Below are 14,235 nucleotides of genomic sequence, written 5' to 3'. Positions count from 1 at the left end.
AGTCCAATTGGACGAGGATGTGACTTACATTGAGAAGCCTATGGCTATCTTGGACAGACAGGTCCGGAAGTTGAGAGAAAAGAGCGTTGATTCAGTAAAGGTTCAATGGAGGGTTCATCCTGTCGAGAGGCGACCTAGGAGACTAAGCACGACATGAGGAGTCATTACCCTCATCTATTCACCACTTCAGGTATGTACTTATGCACGTTTGAGGACGAACGTTTGTTTTAAGAGGGGGAGAATTTAAGAACCCGGTCAGTTGTTTTGGGTAATTACACCGCGTTACCTCTTTTTATGCTTCACACATGTGTGTTTATGATTTTATGACTTGCGGGGTTCGTTAGTTTTATTCCGGGAAGCTTTCGGGTGGATTCAGACTCTTTCATTCTTGACTTAGAAGTTTAAAATAGAAATGTTGACCCAACTTTAACTTTTGTGAAAACGACCTCAGAACTATGTTTTGATGTCTCTCATAGCTTCTTATCATGATTTCAGACATGGACGTATGCCCGAAGTTGATTTCGGAAGTCCGTAGGTTGATTTGTGTTGATTTGCCGAAATTTGGCAATTTGAAGTTGAAAGGTTTGACTTTAGGTTGACTTTTAGCCATCGAGCTCTAAATTTGATTTTGGTACTTGGAATAGGTCCGTAATTGTATTTGGAACTTGCCTGCAAAATTTGATGTCATTTGGAATTGATTTGATATGATTCTGACATTTAGTTGTAATTCTAGAAATTTTGAACCTTAGTTTGAAATTCATGCGTTTTAGAGTTCAATTCATAGTTTTAGATGTTATTTTTGTGTTTTGATCGTGCAAGCGAGTTAGTATGATATTTTTATACTTGTGTAGATGTTTGGTTTGGAACCCCGAGGGCTCGGAGAAGTTCCGGACATGTATCGGAATGGTTTTGAACTTAAAATGAATTGCTGGTGTGTTGGTGCTTAGTTATCGCAATTGTGAGCACCACCCTCGTGATTGCGAAGGTGATGGTAAAAGGGAAGATGTGGCAAATGCGACTTCCCCTTCACATTTGCGAAGGCAATAGGATTTTGGCTATTTTCGTAATTGTGAACAATTTTTCCCTGTTAGGTCCCGCTTCGCAATTGCAAAGCCTCTATCGCAATTGAGATAATTTTTGAGGCTATCAGGGTTCGCAAATGCGAGCCCTGTTCCGAAATTGTGAGCCCTTTATCACAAATGCAACATCTACAACTGCTAAAAAGGTTGGAGACAGGATTTTTAAAAACATTCTCTAATTTTTGAACCGCAGACTCGGTAGGAGGCGATTTGGAGAGAGGAATTTCATCTACAAACTTTGGGTAAGTGATTCTAATCCATTTTTAATCATATTCCATCAATATATCTTAGATTTTAACATCAAAATAATGTGAATTAAAGTGAAACTTTATCAAGTTTTTGGAAAATAAGAAATTAAGTTTTGAGAGTTGATTTGGACTCGGATTTTGAAGCTAATCGCATATATGAATTTGTGGGGTCATGAGTAGTCGGAATCTACCATTGGACCCCGGTTTTGACCAGGCGGGCCCCGAGTTAACTTTGTTGGCTTTTTAGAAAAAGTGTAAAGATCATAGATTTTTCTATTGTAATTGATTTCCCTAATATTGTTTGATGATAGTAAGTCGATTTTAGTTATATTTGAGCCATGTGGAGACGAATTTTAAGGGAAAACTATTTCCGAGTGTTGAAGTATCCTAGTTGAGGTAACTATCTTGCCTAACTTTGTGTGGGGGAACTATCCCTTAGGATTGGTATTGATTGATTCATTTGTGTTATGTCAAAGTCGTGTACACAAGGTGACAAGTGGGTATAAGAGTTGTACGTGGTATTTGACAGGTTTAGGATACTTAGACTATTTCCATGCTTTAATTGAAATGACATATCATGTTCTAAATTCCCATAGTCAATCTATTCTTGTTTGTGTTAATCTATCCTTGCCTTCCTTAATTGACTTGTTTAACACTTGTTCTACATCCTGCTTGGTAAATTGCTCTCATGCCTTGGTTGAACTTGTTGCCTTTATTAGATACATGTCATCTCTTTCATTGTTCATTATCATATCTTGAAGTCATTGTACGTGTTATCTTTTTCATTGTTAATTTTTATTATTGAATTCATTGTTACTAGTTATCTCTTTCGTTGTTATTATTCTCATTTGAAGTCATGTTATTCCTTCCATTGTGAGTTATTTGTATTTTGTTCGTAGTTACATGTTATCTTTCTTATTGTTAGGTTATTGGTGTTGAAGTTGTAGAAGTCGTATCATTTTGAAGCGAAGTTGATAATTGTTAAGATATCTTTCTTGTTGAGAGTTTTACATTTATTGCTATTGTTGATATTCCTGTGCACGTTGTGGTGGCGCTGTGGGCTATTATTGTAAAAATATTAATATTGTTGATTGTTGGCAAGTTGTGATATATGGGCACTTGTGATGCGAGTTGTTATTGTGATGTATTATTGATGTGCATGCGGTGGTTAAGGTAGGACTTATGTGCGTGTTGCTTGTAGGGGAACTACGTGAATCCACGCGGCATCATAAGATGGACTAAAGTGTGTGTAGCATTTCGAAAAAACTGTTTTCAAAACCTGTTTCAAATGTAAGGCTCACGCATCGGTATAAGAAAATATTATGATTGATATTTTTATTTGTGAATACTAGGCAGTACCTCGGTTGTGATTCTTGATACATATATATGAGGCGGTACCTCAGTGGTGATTCATATTGTACACGAGGTGGTACCTCGTGTGATTCTTGTTGTTTTATTCTACCTTGTTTTTGTCAGTTGATTGTCTGTATATGATCATCGTGGTTCTCTTTAACTGATTTCTTTGTATTATTTACGTGCTTACAATTTCGGCATACTTCATTCTATTAACTGTTTCGTATCAATACTTCTCCGCTTTCCATTATTTATCCTTATAACATTTTCATACTATTTATTTATATACTAGTAGGTGTCTTGGCCTGGCCTCGTCACTACTCTACTGAGGTTAGGCTTGATATTTACTGGGTACCGTTGTAGTATACTCATACTACGCTTCTGCACATTTTGTGCGGATCCAAGTATGTTTGCTCGTGCCGGTCGTTAAAGATCATCTATTAGCTGCTTTACGGCGACTTCAAGGTATGCCTGCTCGGCGTCCCCTTCCCTTATTCTTATTTAATGGAATTATGTTTCGATACTCTAAATCAAATGAAGAACACCTCACCTGTATCATTTAATATTGTCACTAATTAAAAGAGTTGAAATATATGAGAACAAATTGGGAGAAATTTAAAAATAGTCAGATTTACAACTGGTCATTCAAAAATAGCCACAGTCTCAAAAGTAATCGAAATTTAGCAACTTTTCATGTAAAGATAAATCTGAGCGGAAACACTGTTCAAAATCCGAAAAATACGCCCGTATATTATACTGGAGTTCCAGCATAAGTATGCTTGAACTCCAGTATATTATACGGCTCCAGCATAATATGTTGGAGTTCCAGCATAAGTACACTAGAACTCCAGCATAATATACGGGAGTTCCAGCAAGTATAAATGTCCAGTATAATATACTGGAGTTTGGAGCACCGGTGCTCCAGTCTCCCGTATATTATACAGGAGTCAGCAAAGTATACCGGTCCAGCATAATATGCTGGAGTTCGTACACAGATGCACCGAACTCCCGTATAGGATCGGTCTCTGTTGCAGTAAAATAGTGGCTATTTTTCATTGACTTCGTAAACGGTGGCTATTTTTGATTGACCAATCCGAAAACTAGCTATACCGTGCTATTTTGACGAACAAATTGGGTTTGCTTTATACTTCAATGGTTCACTCGGTGCAAGTTGGTAGTACTAGTTGCTAGCCACGTAGCAATACATTTTGGAGCGTGACAATAACCTCCAATACGATAAATAGAACAAACCCATATTGAGAACCGCCAACACTGTGGTCTTAATTGTACAACTTTGGTGTGATATGTTTGAACAGTGGATTCACGTAGAGCATTGAGCCACTATATGAACATGGACCATGGTATTATAGGATGGATTATCAAAGTCTCCTTTAGCTGGACAGGTTCAAAAAAAAAGGCAAGCGAGAAGGGTTGCCTCGTAAAAACCAAGAACCAACTTTAGAAAACTATAATCTAACGATAAAATTATAAGTAATCAAAATTCCAAGATAGTGAGCAAAATAAGTACTAACTAATTTTCACACACTCACTTTCCTTTGTCCTATCTTGTGTGTATTAATTTGCTGAATGTTTCTACTGTCCCTACCATCTACATTATCGTCAACATCCACGAGAATAACACCATCAGTATCATCATCAATGTCATCCTCACCCTCCAAATCGTCTTCCTCATAGTTATCAAAATCATCCATGTCCTCTTCATTTTCATCATCCGTACCAGCACGCAAGGTATGGAACTCAGGAGGAGGAGGACAATCCTCTGTTTCTGCCTTGTCCTGCTTCATCACTAGATGTCGTATCACTCTCTCATCTTTGTCAAGCATGCTCTTGAAATCGTTAATCCATTTGGCTTCCAACTCAAAATTCATCAAAATGTAATGAGCTCGTGATGCTTTCTGAATCTTGTATGCCAGTCTACGCATACCCCAGTCACTGAATCTCCACAACTTCCCTTTCTTCTCTTTCAAAAATTCTGCATGTTTATAAAAATGTCAGAAGTTTCAGGTTATTTTAGTGACCATGTAGAAAACAGAAACGTAAATCACAGGGAAAAAGTGATGATGTTTAGGAAACTAAAAGCTATCAATTTTTTAGAGAATAGGGGATCAAGAGAGCAGAACTGTGGTTGTTGCATCATGTGGTAGATTGGAACCACTTTTGAAATACTAGGTTTTGAAATGATTTTCACCATTCTCATCTCTTTCCAAAAGGGAATGACGTGTTATATAAGTTTAACAAAAGAACTTGGTAAACACACTATCACATTTGACACCACACAGCAAAATCCGAACTTTTGTAGAACAAATAGATGGTTGATATATGAAAAAGGGACGGCTAACCTTGAACTTTCGTGTTCACACTCTCGACCTCGTCTGCACGATCCTCATGAATCAAATATACCACTTCATAGTGTCTCACTGCACACAGGGAAGTCAATAGATCATTTCAACTATAAATTGATAGGAAAAGAATGGAGACATAACAATAGATTTCTAGCTAATTTTGCTGCACTCTTTCAATTCCATAAGTGAGTTAATCAACATGTACAAACAATATTGGCAAGAATTCAGGGGTAAGCTACTTTAATCAGATACAATCTTATATTTTAGCTTCCAACGACCAAGAATGTGGTGTCAACTTGTCAATTATAAAGAGGGTGGCCTATAATCTTTCAGCTGAGTCTTCCAGAAAAGTAGGTGACAGATCTTCAAGAAAAGTAGGCGACAGATTCCCGAAGCTCATTCATAGATAGGTGGAACTTGGAAGAAACAAAACATTAAATACCTGAGCCAATAACAGATTCTAGCCATTGGCAGCTCAGCACTCCTTAGCTCAGTTGAACAAAACACAATCTAAAGCATCTCCTTCTACTTGCACTAACAAGCAACACAGATATTATTGTGCAGATGACATGTTGCACAGAATCCAAAATGCTAATTCACAACACATTTCCCATCCACTGAGTAATCTATGAGTATTCCACCTTTCGTCCTATATTCTATCAATCAATCAAATAAGTTGTTTCCAGGAGACCATCGGCTCAAGAAGGCAACAAGAGACGATATATTAGTACCATCAATAGAATCATAATAAAATAACAGCAATATAAGAAATAGGAAATAAATGCAAAGTACAATAATAACTAGTAGATAAAGCCCTACATCAGTAGATAACCACTAGCATCCTAGAACTGAATCCTACCCGGCTAGTCTCACTCTGGTGCACCGTAGAAATATTCACAACTTCCCCCTAACCTACAACCTTAATGCTCGACCTCCACAATTCCTTGTCAAGGGTCATGTCCTCAGTAATTCTAAGTCGCGCCATGTCCTGCCCGATCACCTCTCCCCAATATTTCTTAGATCACCTCGCGCCATGTTGCACAGAATCCAAAATGCTAATTCACAACATACCTTTCGTCCTATATTCTATCAATCAATCAAATAAGTTTCAAATTCAGAAGTAATTGGAAGTAGTGGTATGAATCATCTATATATATTTGGACAGTTTCATAAAGATACTGCTCACTAAAAGTAGAAGGTTGTCCAAACTCACACTTAACAATTAAGCGTTAATCACAACTATTTGGTATCCCTTGTATGGATCCTTTGCTTCCACCATCCTTCCTAGAAGAAGAAATGCAGAAAGAAAAGAAGACAACATATCCAGCTACTATCTATAATTTAAGCATATGAAGCTCATACTTACTCTGTTCCACATTCAGATCACTCTCCAGCTGCAGATTTAGAGCCTCAAAAAGTTCCTCTGCAAATTAGACCCTAAGTTTAGTAATCAAAAGTATTCACATAATAAGATATCAATGAGCAACATGTCAATGATTTACTCTCTTCAGCATCTGCAAACTCAGGTAGAAGTCTACCGTCCTCTTGGACCTTCCTCTGCAAAATTTTAAAAGTGAAAGAATTCAAATCAAATCAAAACTCATATACATAAGCAAAAGAAAATTGGACTTATTGTTTTCACTGGTGTACCCACTAAGATTATCATTATTGTTTTTTTTTTTCAAATTTTTTAAGGAAATCGTAATATGTTTGAAAGCGTTCTCAATTCGTTTTCCTCTGAAAAATTGAATAAATTGCAATATTCAAAGGGTTCAAATTACATAAAAATTCATACATATAAGCAAGAAAAATTAAAACATGTGCAACCATTACCACAAACTAGTCCCCACTGCAGTAACCCCAATAAAAATTCAATCTTTTCCATATTTTTATTCTTTTTGTCTCAATCTTTTTAAGGAAATAAGTAACAGTTTTGAAATGGGTGAGGCTCAAAGATTGTTCAGAATTCCGGACAAACAAACCAAAATTACATATAGGTGTAAATTAAAACTAGAATAAATATACAATATAACCTCTCTAAGGAGCACAGCTTCAGGAAAAGGACCAGTGGCTTCATCGGGTTTAGGAACAAAACTATGGGAATCAGATTTCTTCTTTTTCTTGTTGTTGTTTGATGCTGAAGAAACAACAGAGGTCCTAAGTTTATATAGGAAGGGGTTCTTGTGGAGAAAATATAGGAAGAAAGAAGAGTGCCCATTTGCTGAAGAAATGGAAGGATAATATTTAGAGAAAGGAGAGGAAGAGCTGAGCAAATTTCCGATATCAGGGGAAGATGTAAGAAGAAGGGAATCCATTTTTTGTGATAAGAAAACAATCGTAGAGAGGATAGGGTTTTCAGGAATTAAACAAACACCAGATTTATCTATATGACACTTTTAATTCATCTTTCTTCTTTTTTAAATCCTTTTTCTTTTATCTTGGACGGGAGTAATATCGGCGAATAAAAAAGAAGCGAAGACGTGAGAAGGGTTTTTGATGACATCTGAACCCGGCAGTGCAAGATGAAAATGCAACACATTGCAAGGCAAATTTGCATTTATAATTAGGGGTAATTAGGGGTTAATGACACAATTACCCATAAAATAAAATTATTTATTCTTGTTTATGTATTTACTTTTCTACCCATCAAACTAATTAAAATTCCTATCCATAATAGCTTTTGTGGGAAATTTCGTCTTTTTCTTCTTTTCTTTTTTATTTCTTTGCTTCTTTCCTTTTTTATTTCTTTGCTTCTTTCCTTTTTTCCTTCTTTTCTTTTTTCTCATTTTCTTCTTTTTTTTTCTTTTATGTTCATTTATCTTTTGCCCAAATCGTATTAGTATTATTATTATTGTTTTGTAATAATTCACCAGTCAAGTGTCTAGGGCTAGGTTTTATATATATCTAAATAAAAATAAAACAATGTGATGTAGAGTCATACCAAATGTAAAAACATAGGTCCTATTACCTAAATTGAGTAGGATGTACTCAACTAAGGTAGTACATTTTGAAATAGATAATACTTTGTAAAGAAATCTATGTATGCATAATAGTTCATGAATAAAAACTAGCCCTAATAATGTCATGATAAATAAATACTCGATTGCCCAGTATTGTGATCTTCTTTGCCTAGTGAAGTGATCATTTTGTTCCATATTTGTCCAGCATTGTACTGTCCAGGTCAATATCCCTCGATCATCATATCCTTCATGCCGACCTGCTTCTCCTACTTTCTGGAGTATATCTAACCTGTGATCGTCCACACATTGAATAGTATTTCCTATCGCAAAGTACCCTGCCTTTATATGCCATTGTTTTTCTAGCTTCATGTCTGGTTTGTTTTCATCTTTATCAATCCAACTTCTCAGCATTACATCTTCCTCATATCGTTTATGATCCAGTGGCATGCCTGCAATGTGATAGAACACAGCCAAATCCCACGCACCTACAATTTTTCCTCTGTGCAGCAGTACTTGACATCATTTAGCGTTCCATTTTTCATGACGAATGCATACGCTTTCCAGCAGCACATTGATGATATCTTTGCATGATCCTCAATATGGATTGTAGGTGTATAGAAAACAATTGTGTACTGACTCCTCAACCCATCTACTGGTCTCGTTTTTGATTGCCAAAAGTACATGTCTGCCATAGTGTGATGCTTGAAAATTCTGGGCAGCCTTCTCTTATAATTACCAACTTGATTGTCCCTACCTTGTAGCTCTAAATGATAGCTACTGTTGTGAATTTTAGGAACTAGGACATAGAGATGTATAGTGGAAAAACTCCACCTCCAGCTCATGGCAAGAATATGTACTGTCCTCCAAATTATCCTTGCTTCTATGCTTATGCCTATCTTTGATTTCCTCCCAGTGGAATGAGTATTGAATATTCTATTAAATAGAAGTAATTCATCATCATTCGGTTAGGATCAATCTAAACCAACCCATCATATTATGTATACTAATATCACCAACTAGGAGTTCCTCAAAAAATAGGGCAGAGATACAATATCGTCTCCTGCAAAAAAGAAAACCACGTTAGAGTAAAAACTGATCACCATGATTTCTTCCGTATGGATTTGAATATAGTGATTTTTTGTGTGATCTCCATGTGAATCAAAGTGTTTTGCCTTGATGTTTGCATGGCTCCCTGTATATGTTGTTTGTTTCCCAGCATGATCTCTGTCAAACATTGTATGAATTCTATGTTGAGATGTTATGTTAATGATATACGTTGAAGTTTGACTCCATAATGCATCCTTAATATCCATTCCCCTCGAAGAAACCTGTATGTGCACATGTCCTCTTTATAAAAAAACTGGGCAGTAGCTTGCATTTTCTTTCCGGCAAATGAATGCATCTGGTGTGTCTAGTGTGATGTGATTACTGGTAGTATTCCAATTGAGAAGTAGAGCACTAGGGTATTTTAGGTTAATCTCAGATTTTTGAGAGATCAACATATCAATTCATGTCCCTAGTCTCTTGATAAACCTCCTTGCTTCCATGTTTGTGCCTACCCCATCTTCTTTTCCCGTGGAATGAGTACCAAGTACTAATACCACCACATAGAAGTTATTCAAAGAGTAGGACATGGACACAGTAACATCTCCTGCAAAAAAGAACACTATGTTAGTATAAAACAGTGTCACCATGCTCTCCTCCTCAGGAATTTGAGCATGGTGATCAAGTGTAGTGACTGCAATCATCTCCTCCTGCATACTCCACCTTGTTTCCTTCTTACCTTCTAACTCCTTGCAACTCTTATTCTTAAGTATGGGCATTGAAATTTATCACTATTTACTATCTTTCTACCTTGTACCTCCAACTGTTCAAAGTTATGTGCTTCTATGCCTCCAACATCAAGAGCATAATTTGCTAAATGATCTGCTAGTTGGTTGCCTTCCCTCATAATGTGCAAAACAGAAACATTCCATCTCTGAATAATCTCCTTAATTTCCTCCACATATTCTATCACTGACCATGGTGCACTACATTTTCCTTCTATTACATTTTTCAACATCATGGAGTTTGTCTGCAGCAAAATATGTGTATATCCATGCTCCACACAGTACTTTAACGCCTCAGCAATAGCAATAGCAATAGCTTCAGCTACAGAATTGGTCACTTCCAGTGTCTCTTTGCCTAGAGCATATTTAACATCTCCTTCTTCATCTCTGATGACAAATCCAATCGAGCTCCTACCAGGGTTACCCCTCGATACCCCATCTGTATTGACCTTTACCCAACCTGGATTAGGTAACTCCCATAACACCTTTGTCACTTTCAGACTAGGTGTGTAATGTTCAAGCATTTTTAGTAAGTCAGGCCACTTATGTGGAACATTTTTAATGCTTGGCTTCCTTACTTTCACTAATGCTTGGAGAGTAGATGATATCTGATAAATGACTCGACTAACAGATACAGAATCCACATGTTTGTAGCTATTACATCTCTTCCATAGCTCCCATAAAATGATAGATGGCAAGGCTTGAAATATAGGTTTAATTCTTGGAAGTACTTGCAATGTCCAACACTTGAGTATAGCCTGCTGCAATGACAACCCTTCCACAGCAATTCCTGAATTAGTAAGAAAGTAGGACCACGTTGCACGAGCAGCATAGGATCTGAAAAATACATGAGTTGTGGTTTCCTCATCCGGATTGGAACAGCACCAACATTTTGAGGGCATGAAATAACCAAGTCTCCTGAAGTAATCATCCAAAGGCAGTTTGCCTTTCCAAATCTTCCACATGAAAAATGCAATCTTAAAAGGAAGCTCGTTCACCCACATGTTTCTAAATGTAATGTTGGTGTCCTTTCTCCTCCTTACACATTCCCATGCAGACTTTACACTGAAATCACCCCTCTATTCCAAGCTCCAGTAAGGTCGATCAAGCTCATTGTATTGCACTGGAGGTTTAATGTTTTCAACAATATGCATTGCCATGTCATGAGGCAGAATTTGCATAAGCCTCTCTTCATCCCACCTTCCATCAACAATCACATCCCTTACATTTGTACATCTTCATCACAATAGAAATCCGGAGGAGTAGCAAACTATAAAGCTCCTAGGCCTATCCAATTGTCAAACCAGAATAAGGAGGAACCCATTCTTGGTTGCCAAATGATATAGTGTTCTATCTCATCTCTACACCAGCATTTTCCTCCACACATGAGAGCCAGCTCTCCAAGGCACTACCAAAGCATTCATCTTCTTATAATATTTTTGACTCATGAAGCTACTCCATAAGGTTGCTTAGTTCTAAAATTCCACCATAATTTACAAAATAGAGCTTTAGAGACATCGTGAAGTGATCTAAAATCAACCCCTCCTTCTTCACAAGGTGTATAGATTATCCCAGGAAGACCAATGTCTATATTTACCTCCAACTGTACTACTCCAAAAGAACCGAGCAAACAGTTTGTGTAATTTGTTAATAACACAAGAAGGTGGATTCACTGCTGATAATAAATACAATCCCTATGAATCTTTATTTGATATTATACTAAATACAATCCCTATGAATCTTTCACAAAAACCCATCTTCCTCAAAACCTTCGAGATAAAGATCCAAGAAAGCCTATCATAAGCTTTCGTCATGTCTAATTTGATCACCACATTAGGGCCTGCCCTTGTTCTCAATCTAATGTCGTAATTATTTCCTGCGTCAACAACACATTCTCCGCAATGCTTCTTCCTTTAACAAAACCTGCTTGTTCATCCGAAATGAGAGAAGTCAACAAAGGAGCAAGCCTTTTATGAATCACCCTTGAGAAAACCTTATTGATAAAGTTGCTAAAGGTTATAGGTCTCATATATGAAAATGTATTCACTTCCTTTTCCTTAGGTAGAACTATTAGGTTTGTATGAGTAATAAACTTAGGTAACTCTTGCCTATTGAAAAAATCTCGCACCATGCTATAAACATCATCGCCTATGATATCCCAACAGTAAATTTACCTGTGAATCCATCTGGTCCTCCTGCACTATCCCCATTGAGGCCAAAAACTGCATTCTTGACTTCTTCTTTTGAAGGTTGCTTCACAAGATCCTGATTCTGTTCCATACTAACCATACTGTGCACATGATCAATGATCCCAAAAAAAGTAGGAATTATATCTTCTCGAAATTGATCTTGGAAGAACTTGAAGGCCTCTTCTACTAGCTGCTCATTGCCTTCGATCCAATTACCTTCAGAGTTTTGGATCCTTTTTAATTGTAGTCTTCTCCTTCTTCCTTTCACATGATTATGGAACAGCTTTGTGTTGCGATCACCATCTTTGAACCATGCCATACCTGCCTTCTGCTTCCAGAACTTTTCGTTCAAATTTAAAAATTGAATAAGCTCTACCTGCACTTTGTGAAGTCATTGTCTATTGATTCTGGTAGGATGTTGTTCAAACTGAGCTTCATGCACCAATACTACCTCCTCTAGGATTGCAATTTTTTGAAAAATATCACCAAATGTAGCTTTACTCCAACACGATAAGGCCTTCTTTAGTTTCTTCAATTTGTGATTGAAGATGGTAAAAGAGTTGGCACAAAAATCAGCATGCCAATTTTGCTTTACAACATCAAGAAATGAGGCATGTTCTGTCCAAAAATTGAGGAAGCGGAATTGCTTCTTGATTGGAGTAAAATTTGGATCACAAGTGATTAAGAGTGGACTGTGATCAAAACCAATTTTTGATAAGTGTGTGACCTCCACTCCTGGAAATAGATTTTGAAACTCCATATTAGCCAGCACACGATCTAGCCCTTTGAATATACAGTCTTCTTCCGCTCCACCATTCCACCATATGAAAATACTACCCTTGAATCCAAGATCAAAAAGATTGCAGGTGTTAATGCAGTGCCTGAAATCATCAATTTCATTTATATGTATTGGAAGACCTCCAAACTTTTCCTCCTCGTCCCATATGACATTGAAGTCACCTCCTACCAACCATGGCACATTCATATCACTTTCCATAGTATACAATGAGTCCCATAATTCTATCCTTTCAATGGAGTCACATTTGGCATATACAAGAGTAATAATTAGCTCCATGTGATTCTCTATGTCTACTAATTTTAGGGTTAGCTGCTGTTCCATAACAAATAACACAGTAACTTCATAATCTTCATCAATGAAGGCCCATATTTTGTTAGACACGTTCACTACTGCTTGAGCAAAGCCAATTTTCCTTCAATAGCTCTCCAATTTCCTTTGTTGTTGCTTTGGCTCCATTATTCCAACAAATCTAAAATGATGTTGTCTATGCATTGTTGTGAGCCTTTCAAAAGCACCCATCATATTCACTGATCTTATATTCCAGATGAGAGCATTCATAGCTAATTGGTATTTTTAGAGAGGGTCTTCTTGTTTGTACTCCAATGCTCGGGATATTAGAGACTTCCTTGTGCTGCTTTTTCTTCCCTTTACTAGTTGTCTTTGTTATTAAGACTCTATTTGTAAATAATAATTCTGGAGAAAAGAACGTTAGCATATAAACGTAAATATAAATGAAACAGTAATTAATTCGAGCCCACTGAATTCACAGTGTTTTCTTAAGGAATTTAATCCCCTCCTAGTACCCAAGGTTATGGATTATTTCCTCCCAGGATAGAACGAATTACACACTGGTGTAGCGGTACTTCAAACCCCAGTGTTTCAGCGAACACAAAGTTCGGCAGCAAATCACACTTACGGTTGCTTTGTTTGTAGTTTAAAGCAATGCACAAGAAAGGAGGAGAACTCAGAAGTCGAATGGAAATTCTGAGAGGAAGAAAATGCAATTTATAGCCAATGTTGAGCGATAACAGAAGAGGAAATCAGATTGCTCGTTGCTTTCTGTTTTCTGTCCGTTTTTTCTGTGTGTTTCAACAATTTGCTCACCATCTATTTATAGTGCAATTCCACTCATTTAGTGGAGCACTTTTTTTTCATGGTGGATGTAGCACCAATCTGTTATAATGGAGCATTATGTATGGTGGAATGAGCACTTGTTGCTGGAACAGATCCACGGATTTGGAATACATCCGTTACAAACACGGATATTATTACGTTAATATTTACTATTAACAAATAAATTTGGTGCAAAAAATTAATCAATCAATCATTTGACCAAATCCAAATCCGAATCCGAATCCGAATCCGAAGCCGAAGCCGAAGCCGTAGCCGTAGCCGAGCCGAGCGAGCGACGACGA

The 14,235-nt window shown here is 37.0% G+C and overlaps 3 protein-coding genes across 3 annotated transcripts; all 3 read right to left on the bottom strand.

Annotated features, from left to right (window-relative positions):
- Positions 1 to 4,137: 4,137 nt before the first annotated feature.
- On the bottom strand, positions 4,138 to 7,573 carry LOC107759286 (protein REGULATOR OF FATTY ACID COMPOSITION 3, chloroplastic). The gene is made up of 5 exons (XM_016577173.2): positions 7,077 to 7,573; positions 6,546 to 6,600; positions 6,410 to 6,466; positions 5,041 to 5,118; positions 4,138 to 4,673 (listed from the first exon to the last, which is right to left on the bottom strand). The coding sequence occupies exons 1-5, from the start codon at positions 7,356 to 7,358 to the stop codon at positions 4,219 to 4,221; spliced, it is 927 nt and encodes a 308-aa protein (XP_016432659.1). The 5' UTR covers positions 7,359 to 7,573; the 3' UTR covers positions 4,138 to 4,218.
- A 415-nt stretch (positions 7,574 to 7,988) lies between these two features.
- On the bottom strand, positions 7,989 to 13,112 carry LOC142176387 (uncharacterized). Its single transcript, XM_075243903.1, has 2 exons — positions 12,007 to 13,112; positions 7,989 to 11,755 (listed from the first exon to the last, which is right to left on the bottom strand). Exon 2 carries the CDS (start codon positions 10,834 to 10,836, stop codon positions 9,790 to 9,792), a length of 1,047 nt encoding a protein of 348 aa, XP_075100004.1. The 5' UTR covers positions 10,837 to 11,755; positions 12,007 to 13,112; the 3' UTR covers positions 7,989 to 9,789.
- Positions 12,413 to 13,096, bottom strand: LOC142176013 (uncharacterized). Its single transcript, XM_075243044.1, has one exon. It carries the CDS (start codon positions 13,094 to 13,096, stop codon positions 12,413 to 12,415), a length of 684 nt encoding a protein of 227 aa, XP_075099145.1.
- Positions 13,113 to 14,235: the final 1,123 nt, after the last annotated feature.

Source organism: Nicotiana tabacum, chromosome 22 (assembly GCF_000715075.1).
Source record: "Nicotiana tabacum cultivar K326 chromosome 22, ASM71507v2, whole genome shotgun sequence".
Lineage (NCBI taxonomy): Eukaryota > Viridiplantae > Streptophyta > Magnoliopsida > Solanales > Solanaceae > Nicotiana > Nicotiana tabacum.
Note: the sequence above shows the minus strand (reverse complement) of the source record. Positions and strands in the feature narration are given on the sequence as shown.

Coding starts and splice junctions, on each gene's coding strand:
- LOC107759286 (XM_016577173.2), bottom strand. CDS start 7,358: ATGGATTCCCTTCTTCTTACATCTTCCCCTGATATCGGAAATTTGCTC. Junction 6,601..7,076: donor AAGCTGTGCTCCTTAGAGAG/GTTATATTGTAT, acceptor AAAATTTTGCAG/AGGAAGGTCCAAGAGGACGG. Junction 4,674..5,040: donor TGTGAACACGAAAGTTCAAG/GTTAGCCGTCCC, acceptor ATAAACATGCAG/AATTTTTGAAAGAGAAGAAA.
- LOC142176013 (XM_075243044.1), bottom strand. CDS start 13,096: ATGGAGCTAATTATTACTCTTGTATATGCCAAATGTGACTCCATTGAA.
- LOC142176387 (XM_075243903.1), bottom strand. CDS start 10,836: ATGTGGGTGAACGAGCTTCCTTTTAAGATTGCATTTTTCATGTGGAAG.